This window comes from Euprymna scolopes, chromosome 33, assembly GCF_053919585.1.
Source record: "Euprymna scolopes isolate OS-2025 chromosome 33, ASM5391958v1, whole genome shotgun sequence".
In the NCBI taxonomy this organism is placed as follows: Eukaryota; Metazoa; Mollusca; class Cephalopoda; order Sepiida; family Sepiolidae; genus Euprymna; species Euprymna scolopes.
In genome coordinates, this window is record NC_136514.1 from 89,382,439 (window position 1) to 89,396,015 (window position 13,577).

The 13,577-nt window shown below is 33.0% G+C and overlaps 1 protein-coding gene across 2 annotated transcripts in view; it reads left to right on the forward strand.

The window, feature by feature from the left end:
• Positions 1 to 13,577, forward strand: part of LOC145258345 (uncharacterized) — a 39,194-nt gene that overhangs the window by 19,661 nt on the left and 5,956 nt on the right. The window contains exons 2-3 of one of the 2 annotated variants that reach the window (XM_080116537.1): positions 2,607 to 2,800; positions 7,921 to 8,121. In XM_080116537.1, the coding sequence (XP_079972663.1) occupies positions 2,607 to 2,800; positions 7,921 to 8,121 (395 nt within the window). The remainder of the gene's footprint in view (positions 1 to 2,606; positions 2,801 to 7,920; positions 8,122 to 13,577) is intronic. The other variant, XM_080116538.1, reaches the window with a different exon arrangement.

The window sequence follows — 13,577 nt, forward strand, 5'->3', positions numbered from 1 at the left end:
GTAATTTATGTAAATTTAATGATATTGTAATTTATGCAAATTTAATATAATATTGTAATTTACGCAAATTTAATATAATGTTGTAATTTATGCAAATTTAATATGTTGTAATTATGCAAATTTAATAGAATGTTGTAATTTATGCAAATTTAATATAGTATTTTAATTTATGCAAATTTATTATAATACTGTAATTTATGCAAATTTAATATAATATTGTAATTTATGTAAATTTAATGATATTGTAATTTATGTAAATTTAATATAATCTTGTAATTTATGTAAATTTAATATGATATTGTAATTTATGCAAATTTAATATAATATTGTAATTTATGCAAATTTAATATACTATTGTAATTTATGCAAATTTAATATACTATTGTAATTTATGCAAATTTAATATACTATTGTAATTTATGTAAATTTAATATAATATTGTAATTTATGCAAATTTAATATACTATTGTAATTTATGTAAATTTAATATAATATTGTAATTTATGCAAATTTAATATAATACTGTAATTTATGCAAATTTAATGTGATATTGTAATTTATGCAAATTTTATATAGTGTTGTGATTTATGCAAATTTAATATAATATTGTAAGTTATGCAAATTTAATATAATATTGTAAGTTGTGCAAATTTATTATAATACTGTAATTTATGTAAATTTATTATAATACTCTAATTTATGTAAATTTAATATAATATTGTAATTTATGTAAATTTAATTATATTGTAATTTATGTAAATTTAATGATATTGTAATTTATGTAAATTTAATATAATATTGTAATTTATGTAAATTTTATTATATTGTAATTTATGTAAATTTAATTATATTGTAATTTATGTAAATTTAATATAATATTGTAATTTATGTAAATTTAATTATATTGTAATTTATGTAAATTTAATTATATTGTAACTTATGCAAATTTAATATAATATTGTAATTTATGCAAATTTAATATAATGTTGTAATTTATGCAAATTTAATATGTTGTAATTATGCAAATTTAATAGAATGTTGTAATTCATGCAAATTTATTATAATACTGTAGTTTATGTAAATTTAATATAATATTGTAATTTATGTAAATTTAATGATATTGTAATTTATGTAAATTTAATATAATATTGTAATTTTTGAAAATTTGATATAATGTTGTAATTCATGCAAATTTAATATAATATTGTAATTTATGAAAATTTTATATAATATTGTAATTTATGCAAATTTAATATTATATTGAAATTTATACAAATTTAATATAATGATGTAATTTATGCAAGTTTAATATAATATTGTAATTTATGCAAATTTAATATAATTTTGTAATTTGTGAAAATTTAATATAATATTATAATGTAGTAAAATTTTATTTAATATTGTAATTTAGTAAAATTTAATATAATATTGTAAGTTATGCAAATTTAATATAATATTGTAATTTATGCAAATTTAATATAATATTATAATTTAGTAAAATTTTATATAATATTGTAATTTATGCAATTTCCGTATTTTTACGATAAAACGAATTCTCTGTTATTTATTCTCTGCAGCCGATCATCAAATGTGTTTTTCAGTTTATATCATTCCCTAAAATCAACCTTTGTCATTTCTCGATTTATACACTCGTTGGCGATAATAAAAATACACGCAGCTGGTTATAAAAATATTTTGTTTATTTTAAATATCACTTTTTGGTTTCAGAACGACAGTTTTGACAATAATGACAGCGTGCAGGTGGGGTTGATGTGTGGAGAAAAAGTGTCTCGCTTCTTGTCGTTGTGGTCTGTCTCTCTCTCTCTCTCTCTCTCTCTCTCTCTCTCTCAACCATCTCTTTCCACCCCCTCCCTGTCTCTCTCTCTCTCCCAACCATCTCTTTCCACCCCTCCCTCTCTCTCTCTCTCTCTCTCTTTCCCCCCTCCCCCCTCTCTCTCTCTTTCTATCTCCCAACCATCTCTTTCCCTTCCCCCCCTCTCTCTCTCTTTCTCTCTCCCAACCATCTATTTCCACCCCCTCCCCCTCTCTCTCTTTCTCTCTCTCTTTCTCTTTCTCTCTCCCAACCATCTCTTTCCACCCCCTCCACTCCTCTCTCTTTCTCTCCCTCTTTCTCTCTCCCAACCATCTCTTTCCACCCCCTCCCACTGTCTCTCTCTCTCTTTCTCTCTCCCAACCATCTCTTTCCCCCCCCTTCCCCCCCTCTCTCTCTTTTATTGGTGCAACTGACATCAACAGTCCAACATGCATTGTCTTGAAAATGTGGGTCAATCTTGCTGACTCAATCATCACACTTTTTTTACCCTTTTTGACATCATCTCCGGGCATCCGCATCCAAGCTTCTGACCGACTTTAATTTTAACATCATCCCCGGGAATCTGGATGATCCAACATATCGATTATTTTATTGCACTCAATATTTAGTAGTGATTTAAAAAGTTTTAAAACGCATATGAAAATGAAAAAAAAAAAAGAAGTACTTCCGCTAACCTGAAGTGTAATTGTTGCTGAGTTAATTTTGTATTAATTTTGTCATTGTTTGATTTGAGAATGGCCATCTTCAATAATGACATTTTTTTTCTTTACAGCTGAAATTCAAGTTAACCAGAGCCTGGGCAACGAGTCCAACGCATTCGAAACGCAATTCCAGAATTATAATAAGAAAAGCGTAAATTTGAAGAAGATCAAAGTTCCTTTTCATCTGGAACTTTCCCATCGATATCAGACTCTGATGACTATACCGGATTCGCATTCATTCCGAACAATGAACAATTACACAAAGGTGACAGACATTTTGATGTTCACGTTAACAATAATTATATAGTGTGATTTTCTTCTTTTTTGTTGTTCTTTTAGAAGCGGCGAACTTTAAATAAAAACAAGTGAAGCATGCATGGTCCTCTGTGAGTGCACAGTAAGCGAGGCATAAAAAATGACTAAGTTCAGCATTTGCCCCAATTTAGCCCCCAAAGTCCCCAAGGAGACGTCAAATTCTGATGAAAATGAAAAAACGGTGCAGTTTTAGGCCTTAATATATGTAAATTTGAGTTCTGCACCATGAAAAAAAAAAAGAAATGACTAACTCCATGATTTGCCCCCCCCCATTTAGCTCCAAAAGTTCCCAAGACTTTAACATATTTAAATTTGAGTTCAGCACCATGCAAAACTGCTAAATAGACATACACCGAAAATTTTGGACAAATATGGTAAAATAGTTCCAAAAAAGGAGTTTTTATTAGTCCTAAAAGAGCCCTGGGGGGCACACCAAAAAGTTATTGCGAAGTATAAACGGTGCAGTTTTAGGCCTTAACATATGTAAATTTGAGTTCTGCACCATGAAAAAAAAAAAACAAAAAAAAAACCGAAATGACTAAATCCATTATTTGCCCCTCTCCCCCCCCTTTAGCCCCAAAAGTCCCTAAGGCCTTAACATAATGAAATTTGAGTTCAACACCATGCAAAACTGCTAAATAGACATACACAGTATAATGTTGGACAAATATAATAAATTACTCCCATAAAATGGAGTGTTTTTATTAGCCCTAGAAGAACTCCTGGGGCACATGCAAGAATTAACGGAAGTATAAACAAAACAAAATTATATAGAAATCAAATTAGTTACAACTTTCCTGAAAGTTGTATAAAAATCCAAGGCATCAATTTTTTGTTTAATAAACACAAAAGTGTCATTTTTAGCCATTTTAACCTGAAAGACGCCCCTAGTGGAGCAACGGGAGTTTTCTCGGAAAATCCGTTCTGTTACTTTTTTACTCGTATTGTGTTTAATGTTTGTGCAAAATTTTAAAAAATTCAAATGCGTAGTTATTGAGAAAAGTGCAGACAGGCGAATGGACGAACGGACAAACAGACGAACGGACAAACAGACGACGGTGAATTGTTGGGGGAACAATAAATCACAGAAACATGTTTTTTATATTGTTACGCTGTGGAGTACCCAAAAAGATGCTATGTTATATGTGCATATGTGTTGTGTATATGTTTTAACGTTTTGTTAAGTGATCTATCTTAATGTCTGTGATTCTACACTAATTGGACCATACGTTGTCTTATCTACATATATCTGTAACAGTTATTTTACGGCCCGTGATCAGTCTAAGTGGGTGTGTGTGTGTGTGTGTGTGTGTGTGTGTGTGTGTGTGTGTGTGTGTGTGTGTGTGTGTGTGTGTGTGTGTGTGTGTTGTGTCAGATATGTATTGTCGTTGGTCCTCTGTCTTTTGGTCTATCTGGGGATTTGAATCTGTTCTTGGATGGAGTTAGGGTTAGGGTTGGAACCTGTTGGATGAAGACGTTTCAAACGATCCAAGACGATGATAAATTTTATATAAAGATTTTATTCCGCTATATCGTCCGCAGAAGAATGAAAAGTGAATATTCTGACCTCATGGCTTACTCCAGTCTCCATTTTGAGACACGCCATCTCCCTCCCAGGGAGGGGGAGGGGCAAGACTCATCTAAACCAAGTCATCTCCCTCTCAGTACAGACCAATAAGTTTCGTGTGTGTCATGAGTAAGTTGTTGGAATCCATATTAAATACCACCTCAGCAGAAACAACCTTCTTAGTGACATGCAATATGGTTTCCGCTCCGCAAGATCTACAGCAGATGTGCTAATGGTTATATCTCATAGGATTAGTGAATCTCTTGACAAAGGCTTCCTTTCCAGGGTAATTGCTCTTGACATATCGAAGGCCTTCGATAAGGTATGGCATAAGGGCCTACTTCACAAGATTTCCAGCTACGATATAACTGGAAATGTTTTCTCAATCATTAACTCTCCGATAGGTTCATAAGAGTAGTGGTTGATGGGCAGAAATCAGAGGCCCACAGTATTAATGCTGGAGTCCCTCAGGGGTCCATCCTCGGCCCAACTCTCTTCCTGGTCTCCATCAATGATCTCCCAAAACACATACTTAAATCATTCGTTGACATCTATGCCGATGACACGATCATCTATGGCAACACATCAAAGGCCGTTAATGACAAGGTTTTCTCAAATTCTCTCTCTTCTGATCTTGAGCGCATGGTACAGTGGGGGAAGAGAAGGCTGGTTACTTTCAATGCATCCAAAACTAAGCTTCTATCCTTACACCATCAACGCTCTGATCCCCATCTGGCATCAATTGAAATGAATGGCTCTCGTCTTGGGGAGGCCTCATGTTTTGAGAAGCTTTTGGGTTTGACTATTACTCCTGATCTGAAATGGAACAAGTACATCAGGTCTGTTGCCAAGGACGCTGGGAAAATGGTGGGATCCTTCTACCGCTCCAGAAGATATCTCACTATTGATGCAATTCTCTATCTGTATAAAAGCCAAGTACGTCCAAGGATGGAGTACTGCTGCCACATCTGGACAGGAGCTGCTAAAAACAGCCTATCCTGCCTTGACAGAGTACAAAATAGACTTTGTGGTTTGGTGGGGATGCCCTTTTCTCTTCCCTGCAGTCTCTCTCCCACAGAAGAGACGTTGCGAGCCTGTCATTGTTTTATCGTTACTTCCATGGCAAGTGCTCGTCTGCGCTCCAATCTCTGGTTCTCCCTCGCCAATCTTTCACGAGAAACACCTGTCTGGCTGAAACTACTGTCAATAATTTTCCCCACTCTTTATCTGTGCCTAAATCCAAACATAGATTCCATGAACAAAGCTTCTTTCTCAGAAGTGCACGATTGTGGAACTCTCTTCTGTTTGCTTGTTTCCCACCTGACTACAACTTGGATGCCTTCAAGTCCAACATAAACAAATTTCTGACAAACCGCCCTCTTAAGTAAGACACTCTATCAAATCTCCAATACTAATGATTACTACAATACTATCTCATTGATTACTGTACACGCAATAACCCTTATTCCTGAGTGGCCTCCGGGCCTTGATAAATGGTGACCTCCATGTAAAAAAAAACAAGAACAAAAAAAAACAGCCACTGTTTCTGACGTCTGGAATCCAACTCAACACTTTTCTCCAGCAAACCAGAACACATGACAGATGACACGTCCTACCGGTCAACTGTTCAGACCTTCCGGTGCAGAATTGATCAGTTCACAGTTTGATATGTCTGACATGTTTTAATAATCTTATCAAAACATAGTTCACATCTCTTGTTTACTTTGCCAGTTAAATAGATAGATAGATAGATTGATAAACTGACAGATAGACAAATAACAGATAATTTCTCTTCTGCTCGTGGTTTATTGCAAAGATTCATTTTTGGAATAAAGAATTGATTATATATCGTTATCAATTGAATTTTAAAAAATCTTAATGCTGCAATATTTTAAGTTATAAATTGATTATATTGTTTACTAGAATATCTTGTCCTTTTCTTTTCCAGTTTTAACAACTAGTTCTTTACTTTTCCATGTTTAAGCTTAACCATATTACTTTTCATGCTCGCATTTTTCTATTGTAATCCATGATTTTTCCAGACTTCCAGTAAATTCACTTGTTCTTTGTTTAATTTCAGTCTTATTTTTTTGCCCCCATAAACATACCATACACATATGTAATAATAATGTACGGCACTACTCTGCTTTCAATAAAATCCCCCCAATGATCTCCCTTTCATGCTTTCATTCTCTCTGTTTCACATTTTACTTCTCTTCTAAAAATTCAATTTATAACATCCTATTATGCAATATTTTAAGTTATAAATTTATTATATGTTTTGCTAGAATATCTTGTCCTTTTCTTTTCCTGTTTTAACAACTAACCATTTACTTTTCCATGTTTAAGCTTAACCATATTACTTTTCATGCTCGCATTTTTCTATTCTAATATATGTTCTGTTTGTGTTTGTTTTCTGAATAAATTCTGTCTGCTACAAATTGTGTTTTAACTGAGTTACTCACCCTTTCTCTGATGTCACGTGACCCAGCATGCAACTTTATCGGAACTGTATTTCATGATAATTATTTTTCTACCTTATCACTTTTCGTAATTTTTGGATATGTTGCTACCCTCCCTATACGCCAGCCCTTGCTCCCTGTGACTTTTGGTTATTCCCTAAGCCCCAGAAAAACCTTAGAGGCTGTCGTTATGAGACAATTTAGGATGATGAAAGAAGCTGGGACAAGTGTCACTGACACGCTCACATAAGAGGACTTCCATCAGTCCTTCCAGAAGTTGTTGGAACAGTATAGCAAGTGCATTGCAGCCGGGGGAGATTACTTCGAAGGCGACTAGAATTTCATGTGTGTACTACCAATAAAAGTGCTCATATGAGAAAGTCTGGAAACTTATTGAAGGCACTTCGTACTTTTCTTGAAAAAAAATAAAATACTTTCATAAAATTAAATTTACGGTATGTCTTAGCTTCTCCAAAGTTGTGTTTTCAGCGTTTTGAGTTTATCGTCTGCTAATATTCGTGTCGACCTTTTCAGGTAACTTTTCCGACTTCTTACCGTAAACTGCCGGAAGATGTCGTTGGGTCAGGCTCTAGATCAGTAATTGTTGTGAGGCTTAAACTTCACAGCATCATGGATTCTTCCAGTAATATATTACAATGTGAGATAACCCTCTCAGGGAGCAGTATTGTAATACAGTAAGAGTACTAGTAGTACGCTTGCGTACGACTATCCATATTGGGCATCACCGGAGAGTGAGCTCTTCTTACTCTTTATCCTATCCTTTTAATCTCATTCTTACACCTAATACGCGTTTTGTGTTTGCCTGCCGTGGTCCCAACCTCAGGCCCGCATCTGTAATAAATGTTTAGATAACTAAAGATTAAAACTAAGATGTATTCACTGAACCCCGAACAGCGTCATGTAAATACAACAAGTTTTATAATAAAATGCTTCTACCCCTCCTCCCCCTCGTCCTATCTCCCCCCCCCACCACCACCATCTTCCCGTTGATATTTTATTATTTTTTTCCCCCCCTTCTAGATTATTTTGCATCCGCTGAACGAAATGATTGGAAAACTGCAGAAGGAATACAAAACGCGGGAGATACCGATGTCGATCTACTTAACTGTCTTCCGTAGATTTTCGGGATTACGATTGAGTGGAAGCAGGAGGAATTCGAGAAACATGATTCTACCAACGCGAAAGGGCATTCCGAAGAAATATAATAAAGATACTTATTTGGTGAGTCAGCTTTCGTTATGTGTGTGTACGTGTATATATATATATATATATATATATATATATATATATATATATATATATATATATATATATATATATATATGTGTGTGTGTGTGTGTGTGTGTGTTGGCCATTACCAATATATGTGTGTGTGTGTGTGTGTGTGTGTGTGTGTGTGTGTGTGTGTGTGTGTGTGTGTGTGTGTGTTTGGTGTTTTATTAGCCTTTGTTTAGATTGATATAGGGACGGGAAATGAAAGTAAAGGTGATTTGTTTTTAATTAAAAAAAGGAATACTCCTTCTAATCATCATCATCATCACCATCATCATCATCATTAGCAACAGTTAAACCATCGTCATCATCATCATCATCAACGGAATCATCAGCATCATCAACAACAAAAACACATCATCATCATCATCATCATCATCATCATCAACAACCAAAAAATAAATATCCATCAGCATCATTAATCTAAACTGAATACTCTGTCACCACCACTATCCTACCATCATCATCATCCTCCTCATCACTGTACCCTTATCATCAGTTTGGCATCTCTTTTATGTACTGACATTAATTCGACGGCTTTTAGAAACTGAATTTTAAATTAACCGACCTTTTAGAAATGAGGGTCGAAGTAAAAAAAAAAAAGCAATCTAATCAAGTCAAAGAAGGACATTGTTGTCGGTAGAAACAGCCGTTCGTCTCCGTCGTTTGCGCGTGGTAGATGACTCGTTGGATAGTGACGTCTTTCTCAGCAGTGGTGACGTAACCGTTGTAGAGATGCTATTTCGTTCTTTTCTCGGTGACAATTAAAAATAACAACAAATAACCCCATTGATTTTTTTTCATGGTTTAGTTCAATTCTTTTCCTTACATTTATTTGCTATAAATAGACGAAGATGGATTATTTCATCCCCTGCCAACCCTCCTGGGTAGGAGAAAGACTCGAAAACACTCTCAATTATTTCAATACCTAATTTTCCAGAGGCAGGAACTCTCTAGCTTTGCTGCCATATACTTTCTCCCATGACGTCACATCCGATTACGTAATATTAATTGCAAACTTTTAGGTTATAAATCGAATTTTCAAATTATTTCTTTTCATTTCAAATATCAGATTGTTGCATAAGTTCCCACCGTTTCATAAAAAAGTTTTGTTCTAAAACATTTTGTGATATTTGGCAAAGTGTTACATATCATTAGAAAGCACGTATTCAAGATAATGGCCATTGTTTTTTGCTCATATAAATTTTCCTCGTTTTTCAGAACCGGATTGTCAAGTCGATAAAAAAAAAATCACATTTTAGACACCACCTTCTTTTCGCCTTTAATCGAGGTCAAATAGCGAGTGAATTGACCAAGGATATTTGTACCGTATATGGGGAAAACGCTATAGCTGGTAGAACTGTTCGAGATTGGTTTACCAGATTCGAACTCGGTAATTTTGACCTCAATGAGGCTCCTTGTTCCAGAAGACCAATCAAGATAGACGAAGACCAACTCAGGGTTATTTTGAAGGAAGATGGTCATCAGAGATGAAGAGAATCGGGCGAATAGATGAAGTGTGATTTTGCGACAATTTCACGCCATCTTCAGTCGATGGGATTCACACAAAAATTTGGAGCTTGGATCCCATACGAACTTTCGCTGTTAAAATTCTTTGATTTTCTTAAAAAAAAATCAAATAAAATAAAAAGCGGGAACTAATGCAACAATCTAATATTATATACTTGTGTTATGAATAGAACCCGAATTATGGACGCAAAAAGAGCTTTTATCGGTGTATTATGGACTAGCATTAGTTTTAGTTGTATTTATTTTTGCCAACAGCATGTTCCCATCCCAAATTTTTCATTTTTTTTTTTTTTTTTGAAAATTAGGATTTTGTAAGTTGAATTAAGGTTATTACTGTTATACAACAGCCTAATATTTCACTTTAAAAAAACTATTTCGTAAGGTGGCAATGTTATATAACCAAGACACACCTAGACAAGCAAAGCCATAGCGTAACAACGTCTATTTTCTTATTCTCTTTAAAGTTGCGATATATACTTCTAGTGCGCATACAACAGTGTCTTTGCTATGTAATAAATGTGTGCATACAGAATATATAAATACTCATTGTGTCTTGCATGTATATTCAGGCTGTCCAAAAAGTCACTGAAGGGTTGAAAATCTTTGTCATTTTGCCATTAAAGATTATTTCCTTTATTTTAGATATTTTACAGATAATATTTTGGAAATTAATTAAGAATAAGCACTGAAAAACGTACACAAGTTGTGGAATTGTTTTACCCAAATCATGAGTCGATTTGGCGATAATATTATCTTTCGCTATGGCAATGCCAAATGGCCACCACGTTCCGCAGACTTGACTAGCCCCGACTTTTTCTGTGGGGGTATCTTAACGAAAAAGTCAATGTTAACAAACCCCAAAGCCTGCAAGAATTGAAGAAAAACATCAAGAACGAAACAAGGGAGTTAAATCGCAATCCAGAGATTCTGCAATCTGTCATGAATAATGTTTTGGAAAGAGCACAAATATGCGAAGTTGAAAATGGACAACATTTAAAAGACATTATTTTTCATTAATATAAACTTTTTAAATTTTGCATTTATATTTGTTTTAAATTTCTCAATATCTAAGTCAGATTGTGTTAAAATTGCAGAAAAATGTCATCAAAAATAGAGAATTTATTTAAGTTCTAAACCATTCAGTGATTTTTTGGACACCCCGTATATAATGTTTATTGCGTGTGTGGCCTCTTCATCATAAATACACGTAATTAACAAACGTGACAAAAAGTTTTCTTACAATCAACGAATAACAACATGTCTGCTTGTTTTTTTGTCCAAAGTATGAAAAAAAAAACAAAAAAAAAAAACGCCATAACAACGTGTTATATTTCACACGGGTTTTATATGTCTGATGGATTCCCATGTTGGAGTTTGGCACGCTGAGTCTCTTTCTACATTTTTACTGCTTCCCCTTTCTACATCCAAAGGGTCGTTCACACGTCACCTCACTAACGACATTTCTCACCAACTATCTAGTTTGATTTCTGCTGACTACGTGTATGTTTAAAATTACTTACGTTATCACTACACATAGCCTAAAGATCCTCCCTGTATATATATATATATATATTAAGGGTGGTGGTGTTTGATCAACACTGCTGGCGAGCCATGATGTAATACACTGTTTTGTTTTTAAATCCCCGAAACAGTGTTTCATGGTAAACAACTGATGATCCCTTGAAATATAAAAAAAAAATTGGTATTATAGTAAATTTGAGAGAGTTGATGCAGTGATTGCAGGTGATTAAATGACTTACTGACTAGATGTTTTTTTTTTTTTTTTTTTTTTTAACGAATGATAAAAAATAATTTTTTGTATAGTTTCAAATGTTAAAAACTTCAAAGACTATATATATATATATATATATATATATATATATATATATATATATAAAGCTGTGTGTGTGTGTGTGTGTGTGTGTGTGTGTGTGTGTGTGTGTGTGTGTGTGTGGTCACAAATAGGCTCCTATATGGTTGACTATTTAAAAAAACTGATTACATATAATGATAGAAGATTGTGGGGTCTGCGTTCGCGCCTGGTCCACAAAGTATGGAAATAAAAAATTTTAAAATTAAAAAAAAAAACGTTTACAAGTGTTTTTGATATAGATGTACATAAGAATACTTTGATAAGTATGTTTTAACTTAAATAGGGATGGTATAATAAAATTGTGGGGTCTGCGTTCACGCCTGGCCTCCATAGAATGGAAATAGGCACAAACTTTAATAAAGACTTTTCACATCTATCTGCGTAAGTATACTTTGATAATTATGTTTCAGTTTGAAGAAATATTGTATGATAAAATTATGGAGTGTTCGTTCGCATCTGACCTCCATAGAATGGAATTTTTTTTTCACACTTTAATTTCCAACTTTGCCTCAAGGGTTCGGGTTCGATCCTCATACTCACCTACCAAAACTTTGTTTTTTTATTTTACCCCCCCCCCCCACCGGAGTTTTGTTTTACCCAAACCACACACACCTCCAAACAAATGTTTTATTTTTTTATTACCGTTTTATCTGTTTAGTTACACGTTAATACAATTCGTTAACCGAAACATGTGTAACTAAACAGATAAAATGGTAAAAAAACAAAATAAAACACATATTTGCTCTGCAATAGTACTGAGGACTTTCTTAAGGTTTTGACTAATTACCATTTTTGCTATATATATATATATATAGTCTTGGAAGTTTTTAACCTTTAAAACTATACAAAAAAATATTTTTTATCATTCGTTAGAAAACCATCTAGTCAGTAAGTCATTTAATCACCTGCAATCACTGCATCAACTCGCTCTCAAATTTACTATAATACCAATAATTCATTTTTCAAGGGATCATCAGTTGTTTACCATGAAACACTGTTTCAGGGATTTAAAAACAAAACAGTATATTATATCATGGCTCCCCAGCAGTGTTGATCAAACACCGCCACCCTTAATCTTAGGAAGAAGACATGTTTCAAACATTTGATCCAATTTCCTATTCTTAATTGCAATTACTAACCTTTTCATACTATAAAAATGAATTTCTTACCTGTGCGATTCATCAATTTCCACATTTAAAATGGATATACTTTTTAATTTATCAGTCTTGTATTTATAAGATTAGAATGAATCCATTTAACTACTTATAACCCCCACTATGATTAGTATTTAGTATATTTACATTCTTATTCATTATTGAGATGAGTATTATTTATTCATTCATTTATTTCGGACTATTATCCTTATCTAAAATTAGATATATAAAGGTTAAAAATATTTTTACATATATACATTTATTTATTTTTTTTAAATTTATATAAATTTATTATATGTAATTATAAATACATTTTATACATTGTTAATATAGTTTTGGATTTCCTTTATTAATATAGTCTGGTTTATCTTAAACGATTCAAAAGCATCAGGATAACGAACAAATGCTTTATTTAACTGTTTTAATATTTTATTTTTATCCCCACCTTGTTTTATCATCCTTATTACTAAACTAGAAACTGGTGGTATAAAGTCTGTTAGTTTTAAAGTAACGCGAGCTATTCTCAAAAACTCTGACATAATAGTTCCATAAAACATAAAAACAGGGCAGGTGCTATCTTTATGGGGCATAGTACTATTTTAAAGGGGAAAGCGTTTCTTTTATCAAATATTTTATATATATATATATATATATATATATATATATATATGTATATATATGGAGAGAGAGAGAGAGAGAGAGAGAGAGAGAGATCCTGTATATATCATTTATATATATATGTATCTATGTTTATATCATCTTTATTCCATAACTACTCCAAAAATTCCTAAATTGACTTTGTTTATTTTATTTGAGTTAAATTCCTGACTAAACATTCCAAGATGTAA